At 50.5% G+C, this 19,768-nt stretch overlaps 2 protein-coding genes across 4 annotated transcripts in view; one reads left to right on the top strand and one right to left on the bottom strand.

The window, feature by feature from the left end:
- The window catches only part of TFDP1 (transcription factor Dp-1), a 45,291-nt gene extending 44,060 nt beyond the window's left edge, over positions 1 to 1,231 (top strand). For all 3 annotated transcript variants that reach the window (XM_058548547.1, XM_058548546.1, XM_058548548.1), the window contains one exon: positions 28 to 1,231. In XM_058548547.1, the coding sequence (XP_058404530.1) occupies positions 28 to 172 (145 nt within the window). In that variant the 3' untranslated portion in view covers positions 173 to 1,231. The remainder of the gene's footprint in view (positions 1 to 27) is intronic.
- A 2,657-nt stretch (positions 1,232 to 3,888) lies between these two features.
- ATP4B (ATPase H+/K+ transporting subunit beta) lies at positions 3,889 to 10,513 on the bottom strand. The gene is made up of 7 exons (XM_058548549.1): positions 10,380 to 10,513; positions 9,758 to 9,886; positions 7,631 to 7,744; positions 7,290 to 7,489; positions 6,053 to 6,109; positions 4,811 to 4,912; positions 3,889 to 4,245 (listed from the first exon to the last, which is right to left on the bottom strand). Exons 1-7 carry the CDS (start codon positions 10,489 to 10,491, stop codon positions 4,084 to 4,086), a joined length of 876 nt encoding a protein of 291 aa, XP_058404532.1. The 5' UTR covers positions 10,492 to 10,513; the 3' UTR covers positions 3,889 to 4,083.
- Between the last annotated feature and the right edge of the window lie 9,255 nt (positions 10,514 to 19,768).

The following is a 19,768-nucleotide window of genomic DNA, read 5'->3' on the forward strand; positions in this document are numbered from 1 at the left end:
CTGACCGCCTGCCTCCTGTCCTTGCAGTGACTTGAGCAACGGTGCGGACGGCATGCTGGCCACAAGCTCCAGTGGGTCCCAGTACAGCGGGTCCAGGGTGGAGACGCCGGTGTCCTATGTCGGGGAGGATGAGGAGGACGAGGACGACTTCAATGAAAACGACGAGGACTGACGCCCTGCCCGCCGGCCCGCCCTCGGACGCAGCTGCAGCAAAACGCGTGGGGAAGAGACGCTTTTGTTAGCGTGGGTTTTCTCTTTACTTTTGGCCTCCTCCTGGGAAGTCGTCGGTAAGCTGTTGATCCGCCGTGCGCCTCCGGTAAGCAGGTGAGGGCGTTCCCAGAGCCTCGGACGGGCTGAGCTCTGTGTGGATGCACTGTGCTGGCGCAGAGCCCCGACCCCGTTGAGGATTTTGTGTTTTCATTTTCTATTTTTTTAAGTTCAGAGTTTGTTTTTGCCCCTTAACAATTCTTGCTGAGTTTGCTGAAGAAGTTGTGCTCCACTCACATCAACGAAAGTCAGACGCAGTTCTGTCGCTCGAGAGGGTGCTGCTGAAAGCCGCTATTTGCAGTGTGTTGTGAATGGCACCCCCCCACTGGGGGCGAACGGCAGAGAACTGAGACCAGCTGAGCTGAGCCAACGGGCTCTGCTCGTCCACGTGAAGCGCCAGGACTTGTTATGACTTTATTTCCCCTAAATTATACGAATGCGAGTCCATCAAGGTGATACCTTTTTCGCTCTGTGTCGCAGCAAACAAATTGCAAAGGTCTCTTTCTTGTTGTTTTGTTTGGAAAGTGCACTGCCCTGCTGGTGCAGCTCTGAGAACTGTCTGGAAGGCTTAGAATGGTGTATTGCTTATGGTAAAATTTGCCTGATTTCTTACAGGCAGCGTTTGGAAACTTTTTATTATATAGTTGTTTACATACTTATAAGTCTATGGTTTAAAGACACGTACGGAAACAAATGTTGTATTTGTTTCGTAAGCATCTTCCTGTAATCTATTATAAAGTTGAAATTAAATATAGAGAATGTTTTAACAGTTTTTTAACTCAAAATTTGTCAATCATTTTTAATAGTTCTTTTTTTATAAAAAGAAAAAGGAATTTCAGGACAGGCAGTAGTCTCTTTTAAAATTTATTCACAAAGAACCATTAACTGCACAGTTGCTGTTAGCTGCCTGTTCTAAAACAATAGTCTTTTTATTGAAACACAAATAAACTTTTCTGTAATATTTTATGGAATATAAAGAGACTTTAATTGTTTGACTTGTTTAACTCAGCACTGTTAGTTTTTATTAATAAAACGCGCATGGGCATTTTAAACAAGCTCTGTGTTTCTCTGATTCAGGATGACTGTCTAGAAGTCATTTTATGCTGTTGGTCTTGCTTTTCGCTGGAGCGAGGAGAGGTTGCCAGGCCCAGGAGTGGTGCCTGGACCCGCCGTGGCTGTCAGCCTGTCCTGCAGCTGCCCGAGGCCAAGGCCGGGGCAGGAGGTCACGGTGGATGGTGGACTACGACCAAAGTGAGGCCTCCTCCCCGGGGGCTAGAGCTGGGGAGAGTTTGCTCCTCGCCTTTTTCATGAATCCTCGGAGTTGAGACAGGCTTGATGGGTTTGACTTGCAGAAAAAGACTAAGATTATCGGGTGGGAAAGGAGATTAAGTGTTTTTGTTTGAGTTGGCTGAACGGATGGGTGGCTGTCTCAATCAGAGGCTGTGGACGTCGGGCGGGAGCCACATGTCCTGCAGAAGGAAGTGGCAACCGGTCCTCCCTCCTGGTGAAGACTTCCTGTGACCGTCCTGAGGGCTGTGGGGCACGCAGTGGTGGGGCTGTCTCCGAGCGCTGTGTGGGCCGACGCACGGCTAGCCCTGCTGCTTCAGCCTCGGTCCCAGTCGCCGAGTCCCTGCCGCCTTTTCCCCTGCACCGCGCCGGCTGGATCCCACCCATCGAGGGCGATGACACGCACAGGGCGGCCAATTCTGAAGGGCCTGGAGAGGAAGCAGCACCGAATTTCAAGCAGCAAAGGGCTCTGGTGGCTGTGGAGAGGCGGGGGCAGGAGCTGTGAGGGGTGGGTGACCGTGGTCCACCCTTGGTGGCGGGTGGGTGCTCTGGGGCATGCCAGGGCAGGTGATTCATCCCAGTGCTCTTCCTAGTCGGTCATTGGCGGTGGCTTGGTTATCTCATGCTGGGTCTTGGGGACGTCACCCGTGAGGGCATCCACGCCTGTGCTCTTTGGCCCCCAACTTCCCCTGGTGTTCTGTGACCTTTAGGGGATGTGTGTGTTTGCAAAGGTCACATTTTATAAGGATCAAAACACTAAAGCTAGTGAGTACTGGACTTCTAAAAACGAGAAGGCTGGTGACTGGACCGAGTATTGACCCTGCAGGTGTCGGCACCGTAGTGATCCTGGGTGTCAGTGAGCACCTGTGTGTGCCCTGCCTGTGCCCGCATGTGCCAACGGCCTGGTGACACTGGCGTGAGGCAGCACAGCTCAGCTCAGCTGGGGAGGAGAAGTGTCTGGACTGGAACCTGGGCCTCTGACCTCTGACGCCAGAGCCTCTGCTGTCCCTTCCCCAGGCTTTGGGTCGTTCCACGTTTTCAACATTGACTTGAGGGAAAATTCTGGAAATTCTTTCCAAAGGAAGTCTGTAGTCCGTATGCAGCAGGTTTGAAATTTCACGCACCCTTCCCTTCCCAAGCAGGGCAGTCACTCCGCTTCCATCTCTGTGAAATGGGGAGCAGTGCTGGCCACATGGACCATCCGTGGGAGCAGCCCAGAGCCAGGTTAGCCAGCGCAGCCTAATGCTTGTGGACGAGTCAGCCCCTCTGGAGTGACCAGACCCCTGACCTCTGACCTTTGAGGTGTCATGACATTTCTGAGGTGACCTGACATCTGACCTCCAATGTGTTGATAGATCTGAGGTGACCTGATCTCTGACATGACATTTCTAAGGAAGCCTGACCCTCTGGCGGGTCATGACATTTCTGAGGTGGCCTGATCTCTGACCTCTGACCTCACATGACATTTCTGAGGTGGCTCAGAAAGTTTTTGCTGATGGGTCAGCAATGGAGACGTTTGCTCCAGTGTCTTCCATGGTAGAGATGCCCAGTGGACGTGGGATTCAGTGGTCCGTCCGGAATCCTCACGGGTGTTGCTTCTCTCCTCAGTCTGTGTATTTGGGCCTGTGGTGTCTGGAGTTGACAGGTTTTCCTGGCTGTGTCACTCTGTGGCGGCAACATTATGCCCGGGGGTCACGTGGGTCAGGACACCAGGCGTTGCGCTCTGGTCTGGGTAGAAAGTGGCGATACCCGGTGAGGGCAGCTTTGTCTGTTTGGACAGAATGTTCTCATTTCGGGTTTTTCAAAAGGGGCGAGAGTCGCAGACCACGTTCTGGGTGTTTGAGGAGGGACCGTGCTGATGGAAGGGAGACTGGCATCTGTGATTCCCTCGGTTCGTGGGCTCTGTCACAGGGTGACACCCTAGCGTCTCACCGACCTGCATCCTCGGGATGGCCCACTCCAACATCGTTCTATGATTTCCCAGACTTGAAATTGAAACTTTAAAAGGAAGGTTTTTAAAGAGGTGTTTGATTTTTTAGTTATTTTTTCCTCCTTATCAGGAAAGACATGACTGTCTTATGTAGAGTTAGAGCGACTTTAATATGGTTTATTTTTACAATTTAGGAATTGCATTCTGTAAAGCAAGCATTCAGAGTGTACGTTATCATAAGTCACGTTTCACATCAACGCATTAATAGTCTCTATTAACGTAGGCGGTAGCTCATCGACATATAGAAAAATAAACTATAGTAAAAGAAGTGTGTGTAGAAAGAAACAAATCACTTTAGGGTCTCGTTGTTGGATAGCTGCTGCCTTAGGGTTACCGTGTTAGCCCAACATTTTTATCAAAGCTACAAATCCCATCTGAAAAACATAAAGATTTAATAAGAAACAGTTGGTTCTAACGCCACGCGCTGCACGTGCGGGTGCCCGTGGGATTAGCGAGCTGACCGCAGTGTGGTGGTCAGAGCGTTGGGAAGCTGGCCTGGGAGGACCTGGGGGTGGTCTTCGAGGTGCCTCCTTGCTGCTTTACTTCTGAATTGTGAGCTTGAACTCTACTTTCCCTTCATAGGGGTCATGGGGGTTGTCGAAGGTCACGTGCTCTGCCAGGATCTTGCACACGATGACGACTTCCGTGTTCCTGGGGACGTTGAGGAACTTGGCAGCCACCAGAGGGTTGCTGTAGTGGGGCTGAGACGGGAGAGTGGAAGGAGGAGGCGTGTCAGGACCTCGTGACGAGTGGCGACACGCAGGTGGCACAGGAGCGATCCTCTGTGCGCTCTGTCCCTGCAGGACCTGAGTGACCTGGGGCCAGTGCGTGGGCTCTGCCTCGTGCCCGGACTCACTGGGATAAACGTGTCTCCCCACTTAGAAACAAGGAGAGTTGGTCTGGAAGGGACAGACAGCACCGATGACAACTTCAAATTGTCTTTGATGAAGATTATCATAAAACAGAAAAAGCAAGAGATTTGGAGGAAATGCTTGAAAACAGGTATGCAGTTCTAAAAGGATTTGGGATGCCCTTGGGAAGTACAAGCGTTAGACTTGATGTTTTGCGTGAGAGCGGTGTGTTTTCAGGTAGTTACGAGGTCGCGGGTTTGTGAAAGACCCAGGGCATTGAAAGGTCAGGGTGGGCTAAGCAGTGCCTTGGTTTCATGTTCGTGGGTGAAGCATTTCTGGCTTTCCTTTCGCTAGTTGTTGCTGGATTTGAGATGGTTCAGCAGCTACTGTCCGAGGATGGGAGAAGCACACCTACCTGGGCTTTCTTGCCATAGTAGGGGAAGTAGTGCAGGCTGAAAGTGCCGTTGGGCGGGTAGTACTCCACCTGCAGAGGCCGGCTGTCCCTGTGGTGCTGGTCCTGGGAGAGGAGAGGCCACTGCCTGAGGAGGCAGGATCCGGTGTGTGTGCGTGTGTGTACGTGGTTGCATCTGTGTCTGCGTGTCTCTGCGTGCGTCTGTGCATGTCTATGCACATGTCTGCATGTGCATGCTTGTGTGTAACGTGTGCCTGTGTGTGTATGCACGTGCATGTTTGCGTGTGTGTGCATTGTGCAGGTGACCACATAAACGCTTTCTCGTACAATTCGCATAAACTAGATCTCATCTTTATAATCAGTATTGAGATCCCATTAGGGATATAATTGTTAGTTTGCAAAACCCCTGGTGACTTATCAAGCTTGTATTTCTGCCATCTTGAGTCCACGTGGGATAATAAAGGTGAACAGAGCCAAGAATGTGCTTGTTTGTCAGCTCGGGGGAAAGAGCCCATTGGGCTATGTGGGCTGGCTTTCTGGGATAAGCTCGACCTGCTCTCGTGGGGTTTGTTTCCTTTCATTGTCCGAGTCAGCGAGTTGCCCGACGGATAGCTTGAGCTTGTCAAGCACAGATGAAGGAAGTTTGGTGTCTGCTAAAATCTCAAGTCAGCCCACACGTGTACCAGACAAACCCTGCACCCCCGGGGAGCTCACAGCTTGGAAGGGTGTGGTGTGTCTGCGAATGCCCAAGCTGGGCGCCCACTGCTAATGGCAACGGTTGAGGGCGTAATGGTGAAAACAAACTTGAGAAAATATTCAGTGAAGACATTTAGTTTTTTCGTGTTGTACTTAAAAACGAGTTTTGAGAAAAACTGGAATAAATTAATGGCAACTCTTAGTGGCCCACATGCATACACTATAAATGACAGCTGTCGTGATCTGGCATGTTTCTGTACATAAGCAAATAAAGAGGTCAAAACCAAGGAGTACCTTGGCCTTCCCAAATTGCCCCGAACATTTTGGGGTGTGTTAGTGATGTCCTGTCCCAGATACTTTTTGAAGCAAAACAATAACAAAGAACCATTGTTCCTTTCTTATTCGATTTTTATCCCCTGTAATAGAACTATTTTAAGCGATGGTTCATGCAATTGTGTATCTGGTTTACAAGGCTGATAATTGAAATGTTCTTAGGGAAAATCAGGTAAGTTATTCTGGGTACACGGACTGCCCAATGGTTGCACTCACCAGGAAGGCGCAGTCCACCCTGGGGGCCGTGCTGTTGCTGGGGAGGAACTTGACGATCTGGAAGGAAAGGTGTTGGCGGCTCTCTTGCCGTCTGAGCGCGGAGGAGCCTGTGGCGCTGGGCACTGGGAAGGGTCTGGGGTGGTTCCTGTTCTTATGACCGTGGCCGGGATCACCAACTCCTACTTCAAACCAGAAGCCCTGCCACAGGGCTGAGGTCTGGGCCCTGGCAGGTGGCAGAGCTGGACAGGAGGGTCTGAGCCGAGGCTGCCACCCCCAGGCCCTCTACAGGGCACTGAAATGGGCACAGCGTCTGCCTTCTGCCCACTGTGCCCCGAGCAGGTGTCTCCGGCCCACCTGTGCTCCTCCAGTCTATGCCTTGCTTGCCTCCTGACGTCTCGGCCCTCGTGTGTGCCCGCTTGTGCCGGGGGCCAGCGTAGCTCCTGCCTCCCTGCACACCTTCCCAGTGTGCACAGCCCTCCTGTGCTGTGCTAGTGTGAGCTGCCATCACACCTGCCGGGCACCTCTGACGGACCCCAGCTGGGACCTGGGACGTGTGTGCGGCGCACAGATGCATGGCTTCCTCTAAGCCTCAGGAAGGAAGATAAGTGGTGCCTGCGCGGGTGCTCGGAACCCCCGGCCCCCAGGCCGCACTCACTGGCCAGCATGGAGTGGGGTCCCCTCACCCCCTCACCCAGCCAGATCCCGCCCCTCCTCGGGTCTCTCCCCTGCACCCCCGTGGCTGAATGGACCGCGCCCTCCTGTGGGTTGCTTGAGTTGGCTCTCTTCTCATGGTCAGCCTCCCTCAGTGCCCATCAGCGGGTCCCTGGCCCAGGTTGGAAACCTCTGCTCTGGGCAGTTCCCAGGTGCCCCTCCAGCTCCGCACGCAGCGTGCTTCTCTCTAGCTACTGTGCGCACGTGGTGGCCCGGCCGTCCTGAACAGCCCCGTGCTCTGCTGCTGGGCATCCAGATGCCACAGTGTCAAGTGCTGCGTGTGGACGGGCAGTTTTCAGTTTTGTGTGAGAAAAGCTAAGCTCATAACCAACGCAGCAGGTGTGTGCTGAGCGAGCGTGTGGAGTGGGGAGGGGGCAGCCAGCGCGAGTCCAGCCCTGCCACCACCGGATGCCCGGACGGGGTAGTGTGTGGTCACGAGAGGGCCGACCACCCGACCCCTGTTGCCAGCCATCTCCCAAGGAGCCCTCACACTGGACCTCTCACCTCTGACCCCTTGCTTGCTCACCCTGTTCATTTTGATAATAAAACATGGCTTTCCTTCTGCAAAGCCGAAGTTGGGGTCCACCAGGCCCGAGCAGTTCTGCAGCATGTCCGCCGTGAACTTGCAGGAGAACTTGGTGTGGTTGGGGGCCCTGAAGCCTTCCTGGAAGAAGTACTTGTGGGAAGTGCAGTTGATGTTGTCCTGCTGGGAGGCTGGCGAGTAGCCTGCGGGCACAGACACACTGGGCACCTGCCTCCAACGGCAGCCTCCCTGGGGCTGTCAGAGGGCGGTGAGGCCCGCGCCCCTCGGTGACTTCATCTTAGGAAAGGGAAAAAACGGGACAGCGGAAGCATTTTAAACTTTACCTGCCAGGAAGTCATGGAGCCTGTGCGTCAGGCCTGCCCAGGTCCTGTTGTCAGAGACATTGTAGGCAATGTCCAGGCCCTTATCCCCGTAGACATCTGGCCTCAAGGTCACCCCTGGAAGGAGAGCATGACACTTCTTACTTAAGTTCCCAAATGTGCCTCACATCCAAGCCGTGCCCTATGGCAATGGTGAGTTGCACGAGAGCCGTCCCGGCCCGTTGGAGGCAACTGTGGGGTGTGGGATGCCACGGGTCCAGGCTGCGCTGTCTTCAGGGGCCCCCCGGGCAAGGAGGCTGTGGTCAGGTGTCCTCTGCACAGTGAGGAGGCCCCAGGACCCTGCCCACCAGCCCGGGATCCTCGAAGTCGGAGGGCCAAGGCCTGTCCTGGTGCCAAAGGAGGGGTGGGCTCTGTGCACGCGAGGCTGTGCCGGCGCCCCCCGGTGGCCACGGCTGCTGCTGCGGGTGCCAACTTACCCAGAGTTGAACTGGGTCTCCCAGTGAAGTCGTATTAATTGTAAAATAAGAAGAGTCAGAGTGTACAGGTGTCGATGCGACAGCCTGCGGTCTCCCAATCTCACATCGGGGTGTGTCCTTTGGAAACTTCTCCATTTCTGTGAATGCAGACGCAGAAGCTTGTGTCCTGTATCCTTTGCGTACCCGGGGTCACGCTCTGTGGTCACTTTCTGATGCAGGTTGTCATCCTCCTTCCCAGGCGTCTCCTATCGACTTGCCTCCTTCTTCCCACGAATATACAGTGCATTTCATTGTTGAAGGTCGCACGATTTCTTTGGCCAGTCCCCTGCTTGATGCAGGAGACTTTCTAAGTAAGCAAGCTAGGGTTCTGTTGTTTAGATGGCTGTGACAGTGACAGCTGTGCGTGGTTCAAAGTAAAAGCCCTCAGGTCTAAAGAGAAGAAAGCAAGCTCTCCACTCCCTCCCACGAGCACCCGTCTGGGCGCGTTTCACGGCCTCTTCTTGTGGTGTCCTAACTCGTTCATCGGCTGCAGGATCAGCTTCAGATGGCAGCTGTCGCCCGTCCCCACCTCCCTGTGACCACCGTGCCCTGCCTTCCATTCTCTGGGTTTGGGGCAGATTGCATTACGGTCATGTTCTCAAGTTTGTAATACATTACATTCTGTTCTGAAATTACAGTGAAATCCTCCATGTTTTATCTGTTGTTGATTCTAAAAATTGACACCCAGCAAAGCCCTTTGGCGTTAGGATTTAATAATCTTTTAATAAGGAGGATTCACCAGAGGTCCTGGCGGAATGGCTGGACCACCTGAGGGAAGCGCGGCTGTGCGTCCAATGTCAGAGGTGACTTCTCTTAAAAGCTCCCGGATTTTCTTTTTCTCCACTTGGTCCCACGGACATGCTGCTGTGGGTGTTTCTGAGTCATCATGGAGGTGATAAACACTAGCGCCTGTGTGCTGGGAGGCCCCCACCCCCACCCCCAGGCCGTGTTCTGGGCTCTCGGGGCTGACTGGCCATATGGAAGTCTCGGTTAAATCGCCTTCCCCAGGGCTTGGGAGCTGCGACCTTGCGGTCTCAGGCCCTGGACTCCTGTTGTCACGTGTGACTTTCTGTCATTTTGGTGCCGACTCAGGAGAGGAGGGGGGACGCTCAGCCCACCATCTGAGCTCCTTTGTGGACAGGACAGTGGACGGAACAGTGGACAGAGTACAACCGAGAAAACCTGAATGCAGTTCGCTCCCCAGGAGAGATGCCTCAGAGCCAAGGGGACGAAGCGGAAAACAAGTCGTACCCCCCAAAGCTTCGTTCCTCGTCCCCCAGGAAGAGCATCTTTCTCTCCCCCTAGAAACGCTCTCTGTGGTATGTGACCATGTACAGGAAGTGCTATCAAGACTGTCTCTGTAACAAAACCTTCTGTTTTAATAATTAAAGCTAAAGCCTAAGTCAGACTTCATAATCGGGGTCATCGTCCTCATCAAAGGAAGCCGAGGGGCCGTCCACGCCCGCTGTGCCCCTCGAAGCCCTGGGGCCGCCAGTGGGGTGGCACGGAGAGGCCCCTGTCGGGCTCTGGGCTTCTTCCTGGGGGGCTGCATTCTGACTGCCCCACAGGGCCCCCACACACGGGTCCTGGCGCCCTGCACGAGCCCGCCTGTTACCTGGTGACTTGAGCTGGTCTTGGTAGTCGGGCGTGTAGGGGTCGATGGTGCACATGAGCACGTAGATGCACAGGGCGAACAGTCCGGTCATCACCACATAGAAGGCCACGTAGTAGAGGCTGATCCACACTGCGGAGAGAGGTGGGTCAGACCCTCACGCCTGCTAATCGTGGCATAACACGCAGCGTAAACGCACCGTCTCAACCGTCCACAAGTGAGTGACTCTGTGGTGCGCAGTGCTTTCACACACTGTTGTTCAACCATCATCTCTATCTAGTTCCGGAACATTCTCATCACCCCAAAAGAAACCGTGTACCCCCAACTTAACAGTCTTTTTGAGCATTATAAGTTTTACGAACACGGCTTTGAAAATGCTGTTCTCAAATCTGAGGTGAACCTTTGGGGCTGACCTTCAGTTGTTCTCCCCTCGCAGGCACCTGGCATCAGGGCCAGAAGAGCGGAAACGGGCCTTTGGGGTCATCTGGTGAGGGAGGCGAGGCCTGGCTGGAAGCCGGGACAGGGTCTGAGTCCTGGGCACCCGGCCCACTGACCCCCAGCTGCTGCTGGGTGGGCCTCCGCCTCTCTCCCCAGAGCGCCCGCTCGCGCCTTGTGCGGCACGTACCCCACCGGGACAGCGTCCGGCCCAGCATCTGCCCCGTGTCCGGGTTCCAGCAGTAGTGCCGGAACTCCTCCATCCGCTGGGTGCATGACTTTTTCTCCTGCAGCGCGGCCATCGTGCCTGCCTCTGGAGGCCCCGCTTCCCGCAGAACAAGGTGCCCCCACGCAGACTGAGAGGAGAACGTCCTCCTCTGGGCTTTATAGTCTCCTCCCTCAGAGGTCAAAGGCGTCGTGGAGACGGGTCTAGGGAAAGCACCGCAGCCGTGTTATCAGACCCCGGCTGTCCAAACACCAGCGTGGGCGGCTCCCTCCGCGAGCACTGGCAGGTTCTCCCGCTCCCAGTGCCCCTCCACCTTCCCCCCGGCAAAGCAGGGCGGCGCCACCCGCTCCTGGTTGCCCTTGGCCCAGAACTCTATCTGCTCTGATAACAACTAAGGGGAAATTCTTGCCTGAGCAGCCAGTCGCTCAGCTCTGCTCCTTGTCTCCTTCCTTCAGGAAGAAAGGCGTGGAGAGTGCAGGTCAGCGTTAGGACAGGCCTGGGCCCACGCGCACGGCCCCTGAGATGCTTCTTGGTCTGAGCCCATGTGGAGCGGGGTCAAGGTCATGATGACACGATTGCTGGGCTCCTCAGTGGCTCCCCAGGGAGAATGCATCTGACAGAGCGAGAACAGGGCTGAGGTTCTGTTCCAGATGCAGGGGTCAGAGGGTCCCGTCTTCACCTCCCGCTGCTCTGGATGCTTGGTTTCGGCGAGGAGGGTGATGTCCCCTGAGATCCGACGTTGGGCTGGGACTGGGGCCCTATCCGCTTCTGTGCGTCTACAGAGAAATTTACAGCCATATGGTCTGGAGGTGCTTTTCAAAACTGAATGCACACCAGTCTCCAGATGTCTTGTTGAAGTGCAGCTTCGGACCCAGTAGGGACCCAGTGAGCCCGGGAGCTCCCGGTGGGCTGTGCTGGCTGCAGGACTGCAGCGATGTCCAGGCGGGGACGCTCGGCCTGGCTGCTCATTGGAGTCACCGGGGGCGCCGTGAGAGCCTCTGACACCTGTCAGACACCTAGTATCTGAGCGAGCTAATCTCCCGGGCTGCCTGAGCATCTGGACAGCTACGGGTCCCCCAGACCATCTTGATGCATGACCAGAACCAAGTGATCTTCGCTCTTTACATAGCTGGGGCCATCTTGTCTGCTCACCGGGGCATCCAGCTCTGTAATTAGGTTGAAAGGGCAACGCCAGGTGAATACCATGTGCCACAGAGGCCTCTTTACAAATATCTCAGTCAAAACCTGATTAAGATAATGGATACTGTACGCAAAAATCTAGAATTTCATTCGTTGTCGTGTCTGGCTTGCCCTCTGAGGGAGGGACCCATGTAGCCACACTTGAAGGTTTCTTTGGGAGGAAGAATAATGAAAACTTTCTAGCATTATTCTGCCTTATTTTCTTTAGGATGATTTAGAGTTTGTCAGCAAAACGAGCACCTGAAAATTCAGATAGAATCACACGATTTTAGCCTGGAATCCTAATTTCTCAATGGACCAGTCCTATGCATTTCCTTAACACTGTTCCATTCACAACTTTGGAATTTTAGGGCAATAAAGACACAGTGTGGCATCAGGCTGCAGAGTCAGGGGCACATCCTGTGGGCTGAGACCCGAGTGCCGGGGCCCGAAGACGCAGTGCAGCAGCTGCCTTCCACTGCAGATGCACCCCCCCCGTGAAGTGCAGAGATGCTCTTGAGACGAGCAAAATGTGAATTCTTTCTGGAAGTCTCCCCCACTTAGTCTCTGAATTCCCAGAAGCATGAAAGTATGTGCTGAACTGCACACCCGTTATCAAAATGACCTTCTCTGGACACGTGCCTGTGGGAGGGGAGGCAGGGAGAGGACGCTGGTAGAGGGCAGCTTCCCCCACAGCACGATCTGAGAATGTAGGACAGATGCCCCATAAAGAGTGGGCTCCTGAGAATGTGAGGTCACACCCTAGGTTGCCAGTAGGGAGCCTGGACTTCCACCCCTGCCTGGCCGTGATGGGGTGGAGCCCACCCCCTGCTGCTGCTGGTGTGGAGTCCGAGAAAGCCAGCTAAAACCGAAGGGTTAGATAATGGGAAGATGTCCATGTTTCAACTGAGAATCACTCATCAGACCAAGAGCCAGGAAGATTTCAAAATGAATTAAAACAAGACAGTCGATGGAGGCTGACCCTGAGGTGCAGAGAGGCTGGGATTATCTGGTAGAGATTCTAAAGCAGCCATGACAAAATACTTCCATGAGTGTTTGTGAACGTGCCTGAAACAAATGAAACTAGAAAGCCTCAGCAAGGAAAAGCAAGTTTAAGGAAAGAAACAGAATATACAGAGAAGAATCAAATGGAAACTTTAGATTCAAAAAATACAATAACCAAAATAAAAAGCTCAAAGAATGGTTTCAACAGCAGAACGGAGGAGACAGAGGAAGGAATCACTGACAGGAAGAAAAAACGATAGAAATGACCTCATCTGAACAATAGAGAGAAAACAGACTCAGCAAAAAAATGCACAGAGCCATAGGGACCTGGGCACTGTGATAAAGGTCTAACATCTGTGTCACTGGAGTCCTGGGTGGAGAGAATAAAGAGGGCAGGGCTGAGAACCACTCAGAGAATTAACAGCTGAAAACCCCACATTTGGCAAAAGACATAAACCTATAGATTCAAGAAGGTGAGTGAACCCCAAACAGCATAACCCCTCAAAAATCCATGCCAAGATGCATCGTAATTAAACTTCTGAAAATTAAAGACGCTCACACACACAGATCTAGAGAGCAGCCGGAGAAAAGCCATTTGAATGACAGATTTCTCAACAGAAATCAGAAGCCAGAGGGAAGTCGCACAGTGTTCTTAAAGCCCTGAAAGAAAAGTGCTGTCGTCCTAGAATCCTAAATCCTGCAAAAACACCCTTCAGGAATGAAGGGGGAATCCAGACATTCTCAAAGGAAGGAAAAGAAAAGTAAGATAATTTGTCACCAGCAGATTTATCCTGAAAGGATGGCTAAAGGAAGTTCTCAAAGCAGAAAAACAATGTTAAAAGAAGGAATATTAGAGCATCAGGAAGGAAGAAATAACACAGTAAGAAAATATGGGTGAATACTAAAGGCTTTCCGTTTCTTCTTGAGTTTTCTAAATTATGTTTGATGGTTGAAACAAAACTCATAACATTGCATTCTGTTGTAAACAGAGGAGGATAAAAGGTAAGATTTCTGTACTCGAACTGATAAAATGACAGCAATAGAATGTGATGTTATGTATATATAATGTAAAGCCTACAGCAGCCAATAAAAAGTTACATAAAGAGATACACTCAAAAATACTGTAGATAAAATTGAATTCTAAAAAATGCTCAAGTAACTCAAAGGGAAAAGGGGAAAAGCAAGCAGAGCAATGAAAAACAGAACAAACAGAAAGATGGCAGACTTGAGTGCTAACATTAATAATTACATTAAATGTAAATGGTCTAAGCACACCAATGAAAGGACAGAAGCTGACAGAATGGGTTAAAATACACGACCGGGGGCCGGCCCCATGGGGTAGTGGTTAAAGTTCCATGTGCTCTGCTTTGGCGGCCCAGGTTCACGGGTTTGGATCCCGGGCGCAGACCTCTACCACTTATCAGCCACACTGTGGCGATGACCCACATACAAAATAGAAGAAGATGGGCACAGATGTTAGCTCAGGGCTAATCTTCCTCAAGCGAAAAAAGAGGAGGATTGGCAACAGATGTTAGCTCAGGGCTAATCTTCCTCACCACAAAAAAACAAACAAACAAAAAAACAACCACGACCCAACTCTATGCTATCTACAAGAAACTCACCTTAGATAGGATGATATAGGCGGGTTGCATGGGAAAGGCTAGAAGAAGACATACATGTGAATATTAATCAAACGAAGCAGGAGGGGCTACATTAGTATCCTATAGTGTAGACCAGAGCAGAGAAAATTACCAGAGACGGACGTCACATAATGATAAAGGGTCAGTCCACCGAGAAGATATAGCAATTCTAAACATGTGTGCACCACACAGCACAGCTGCAAAATATGTAAAGCAAACTGACGGAACGGAAAGGAGAAATAGACAAATCCACAGTTTTCGTTAGAGACTTCAACACTTCTCTCTTGACAATTTACAGAACAACTAAATAGAAAATTGGCACGAGGATACAAGAACTCAGCAGCGTCGTGAACCAGCAGGATCTGCTGACGGTTGTAGAATATGCCACCCCACCACAGCAGATCACACTTTCTTTTCAAGTGTCCATGGAACGTAGACCAAGATAGATCATATCCTGGACCACAAAATAAAGCTCAACAACTTTAAAAGAATTGAAATCATAAATCGTACACAACCACAATGGAATCGAATTAGAAATTAATAACACAAAGATAAGAAAATCTCCAAACATGTGAAAACTAAACAACCCACTCCTAAAAAATCCATGAGTCAGAAAGGAAATTTAAAAAAATACATAGAACTGAATGAAGACAATATAACATATTAAAATTTGTGGGACACAGCTAAAGCAGTGTTAACACGAAAATTTATAGCACTAAATGAATATATTACAAAAGAGGGAGAGTCTCAAATCAATAGTCTCAAATCACTTCAGAAACCTAGAAAAAAAGAGAAAAAAAAGCAAGCAGAAGGAAGAAATAAAAGATAAAAGCAGAAACCAATGAAATTAAAAACAGAAAAGCAAAAGAGAAAATCAGTGAAACAAAGAGCCAGTTCTTTGAAAAGATCAATAAAATTGACAAAACCTATAGCAAGAGAGAAGACACAAATCACCAATATCAGGCATGAAGCTAGATATGACTACAGGCCCTGCAGACATCAGAGATAACAAGAGACTACTAAACACAACTCTGCATTTATAAACTTGGCAACTTAGGTGAAATGGAACACTTTCTCCAAAAACACAATTCACCCAATTTGAGATAGGTAATATGAGTAGCTCTGTAACTATTAAGGAAACTGAATTCATAATTAAAAATCTCCCAACAAAGAAACCTGCAGGCCCTGATGGTTTCACTGGAGAATTCTGCCAAACATTTGATGAAGAATCAACACAAATTGTACACTATGTCTTCTAGAAAATGAGACGGGAGCCTTTCCCAACTGATTTTATGAGACCAGTATTACCATTACAGCAAAATCAAAGACAGTACAGAAAAAGAGAAAACTACAGACCAAAATCCCTCACAAATATAGACACAAAAATCCTTAACCAAATATTGGCAAATTGAACCCAACAGTGTATAAAAAGCATTATACACCATGATAAAATGGGTTGTATTCTAGAGATGCAAGGTTGGTCCAATATTCAAAAGTCAATCATTGTAATCCAGCACAGTAACAGGCTAAGGAAGTATCACGTGATCATACCAACTGATGCAGAAAAAGCATTTGAAAAAAGTTCAACATCCTTTTATGATTAAAAACTCTCAGCAAACTAAGAATAGAGGGAAACTTAGTCAACTTGATTAAAAGCGTTGACAGAAATTCTACAGCTAACATCAGATCTAATGGTAAAAAAAATGGAATGTGTTGACCCCAAGATGGAGAACAAGGCATGGATTTCTGTTGTTGGCACTCTTATTCAACACTGGATTGGTGCAATAGGCAAGAGAAGAAAAAGCTTACGGATCAGAAGGGAAGAAATAAACCTGTCCCTCTTTTCAGATGACATGACTGTTTTATGTAGCAAATACCAAGGACTCTACAAAAACACTCCTAGAATAAGTGAGTTCAGCAGGGTCAAAGGATACAAGATAAAAATGTCCACAATCAAGTGTATTTCTATATAGTAGCAACGAACACGGGGATACCAAAATTAGAAATATCATGCCATTTGCAATTGCTCAAAACAAGAAGGAATACATATGTGTTAATCTAACACAACACGAACAGGACTTGTGTGCCGAGTGCTCCACGATGAGGATGAAAGGAATTAAAGATCTAAAGCAAGGGAGACAGGAGTTATGTCCACGGGGTGGAAGACTCAGCACGGGAAATATGTCAGTTCTCCCCAAATCAGCTAAAGGTTTAACATGATTCCCCTCAAAATCCAAGGAAGATTTTTTTGTAGATATAGACAAATCTATTCTAAAATTTATATAGAAAGGCAAAGGAACTAAAATAGGGGAACATTTTCTTCTGTATTTTGAATAGCTCGTTTTTTGAAGTGTTCTTTTGAAAAAGAAAAGTGAAGCGGGGGGACTCGGTCTCCTCAGTTTCGAGGCTCATTGTGCAGCTGCAGCCATCACGACGGTGCGGTGCTGGCAGAGGGATGGCACAGAGACCAGGGAACAGAACAGAAAGCCCAGAGATAGACCCACACTGGTACGCCCGACTGGTGTGAGGCAAAGGTGCCAAAGAGAGTCAGTGAAGCGAGGACGGCCTGCTCGACAGTCAGAGCCGGGTCAGTCAGACATCCACGGGCCAAAGAGTAAACCTTAACCCACCCTCAGGCCTGGTAAAATAATTGACTTAAAATGGATCACGAGTTTAAATGTGAAAGTATAAAACTTTTAGAAAAAATTGGGAGAAAATTTTCAAGATCTAGGGCTAAGCAAAGAGTTCTTAGATTTGACACCAAAAGCACAATCCGTAAAAGGAAAAATTGATAAATTGGACTTCAACACAGTTAAAAACTTTTGTTCTGTGTAATCTGACGTGAAGAGGATGAAAAGAAAGCTACAACTGGGAGAAAGCATGTGAAAACCACAAATCCAACAAAGGACTAGTATCTGAGATACAGAAAGAACTGTCAATACTCAACAGCAGAAAAGCAAACCGTCCAGTTAGAACATGGTCAAAAGGCACGAAGAGATGTTTCACCAAAGAGCGTCTACAGATGGCAAAGAAACACATGAAAGGGTGTTCAACGTCATCAGCCATGAGGGAAACGCGAATCAAAACCACAATGGGAGACCACTGCACACCTCTCAGAATGGAAAAAATAAAAAAGAGTGACAACACCAAATGCTCGCGAGGATGCTGAGAAACCGGACCACTCGCACGTTGCTGGTGGAAATGTAAAACGGTACAGCCACCTGGAAACAGTTCACCAGATTCTTAAAAAATTAAACATGCAAATACCATATGACCCCACCAATCACACTCTTGGGCATTAACTCCAAAGAAATGGGAATTTATATCTGCACAAAAATCTGTATGTTTATAGCAGCTTTATTCATGATAGCCTCAAACTGGAATCAACCCAGATGGCTTTCACTGGGCGAATTGTCAAACCATGGTCCGTCCACACTGTGGATGCTAACGACTCAGCATTCTGCAAAATTATGGAAATGGAGAACAGATTGGTGGTGGCCAGGGGTTCAGTGGGGGGAGGAGAGGGGGACAGAGGTGGGCGTGTCTGTAAAAGGGAATCGGGGTCCGTGTGGTGACAGAATGTTCTGTGTGTTCACTGTGTAGGGTCAGTGTCCTGGCTACGAACCTGAGCTACAGTTTGAGAAGACGTCGCCATTGGGGGAAACCGAGTGAGGGGTACACAGGGTCTCTCTGGATTATTTCTTACAACTGCACGTGAATCTACAATTATCCCCAAATAAAAAGTCTGATTTAAAAAGAGATCCAAATGAGTCTGGGAAACACTGCGTGCTGTACCTCTGTTAGAGCCGAGTTCTCTCTGAAGTCTCTAAGTCCCGTGATAGGAAACGTGTTTAATTTTGTTTATCCGGATGCTCCCCCTCCCCGGGATGTGGCTCAGTGTTGATCCCACAGGAGCTGTCCTCAGACCTCACTTCTCTCCGTGTGTCCTGCCTGGCGGCCTCAGCACCACCCAGGACCTTGTGAGACACGTGTCTCAGCCCCACCCCAGACCCACTGAGGCAGAATCTTCATTTCAGCCAGATCTCCAGGTGATTGCCTGGACCATGGGGACGCGCTGTCTCAGGACACTGTGGGGACGAGCAGGGGCTCCGTTCTGCAAGGCACTGTGGGAACCACTCTCCCATTTGAACTCTGCTGGGGTCGGCAGGAAGGGGTTAAAGTCATGGGCCCAAGGTCACCTGCTATTAAGTGGCCAGGCTGGACTCCAACCCACCTGGTTAGGAGATGGGGGAACCTCGCTGCTCAGCTGGCAAGTTTTCATTTCTGCCTCCCCGGTCGCTACAGGGGATCCACCCGTGTCCCCGAACCCACTTGCAGAATCTCGATGCCTCCTTGACACTCCTCTTCTCCCACTGTGGAACCAGCCGGTGAGCTGAAGCATTCTTCATTTTTACAACCCTTTACTTCCTCCTCTTGTAAGCTGTAACCACCCCCATCACTTCCTTGTCATTCTTCCCATACATTTACTGAGCACCCACTGTATACCACAATAGACAAGGCTGTGCCCTCACGAAGCTGACATTTCTTTTGGTCCTGGCATCCCCAGATGTGCCCCAGCTGTCTCCTAAGTGTGCCCCAGCCGTGTCCCAGGTGTGCCCCAGGTGTGTCCCCGGTGTGTCCCAGATGTACCTCAGGTGTGCCCCAGGTGTGTCCCCGATGTGCCCCAGTGTGCCCCAGGTGTGTCCCCAGTGTGCCCCAGATGTGCCCCAAATGTGCCCCAGGTGTGTCCCCAGTGTGCCCCGGTGTGCCCCAGTGTGCCCCTAGCCTCTACATTGCCCTCCCTCCTGCCTCTGTCTGTGTGGGCCTCCCCCTGAGTGTAGCGCGGGGTGTCTCCTGCGTCCCTGTCCTAACTTCGCTTGGCTGCGTCTCGGGCACCTCTGCTTGGCCATCATACCAGGTGAGTGGAGGGAGTAGCAAGTGCCAGGGTTACCTCAGGTCCTCAGAGCCATCAGCTCTGTGACATGCAGCTGCTCTCAGTGTCAGGTCAGGACAGATGTCAGTCCTCACATACTGACCAGTTTCCTGGACCAGTGGTCTCACCTGCAGACACCCCAGGAAGCTGTTCATTGTGTTTTTTTTCTCCCTGAATTCCTATTATCAGTTGATTTCCTTCTCACTTGCTATTTTTTTTAAGACAAAAATGAAACATAGTGGGGAAACCACTGGTCATCTTTATAAGTTAAGGTTTCTCCTGGGCCCCCCTCCCTTAGATTCGGCTCTTGTCCCTGCAAGGAAACAAACGGGCGGTCCATCTGTCTGCTTAGGCCAGAGGGCTGGACGGGGCCGCTCAGCATGGATCTGCAGCCCTGGCACTTCAGCGGAGCACCTGGGGGCCTGGAGTTTGTCCTTCCTGACGGCTGTCGAGAGGACGGAGTGGGGTGGGTGGTCCGTGTAATCCGTCTGGGAGCTGCTTAGGGGATTGTCGTCTTCTGGCACCTGCTCACTGCCCTGAGTGCGTCCTCCGTAACCCAGCTGGGATTTAGTCCAAGCTGTGTCAGCTGGGTTCCC

Source organism: Diceros bicornis, chromosome 9 (genome assembly GCF_020826845.1).
Source record: "Diceros bicornis minor isolate mBicDic1 chromosome 9, mDicBic1.mat.cur, whole genome shotgun sequence".
In the NCBI taxonomy this organism is placed as follows: Eukaryota; Metazoa; Chordata; class Mammalia; order Perissodactyla; family Rhinocerotidae; genus Diceros; species Diceros bicornis.

Excerpts from the sequence above, each read along its gene's own strand:
- ATP4B (XM_058548549.1), bottom strand. The coding sequence starts at position 10,491 with ATGGCCGCGCTGCAGGAGAAAAAGTCATGCACCCAGCGGATGGAGGAG. Across the intron at positions 4,913-6,052 it reads GGGTGGACTGCGCCTTCCTG|GACCAGCACCACAGGGACAG; the intron begins GTGAGTGCAACC and ends CTCCTCTCCCAG. Across the intron at positions 4,246-4,810 it reads ACTATGGCAAGAAAGCCCAG|CCCCACTACAGCAACCCTCT; the intron begins GTAGGTGTGCTT and ends CTCCCGTCTCAG.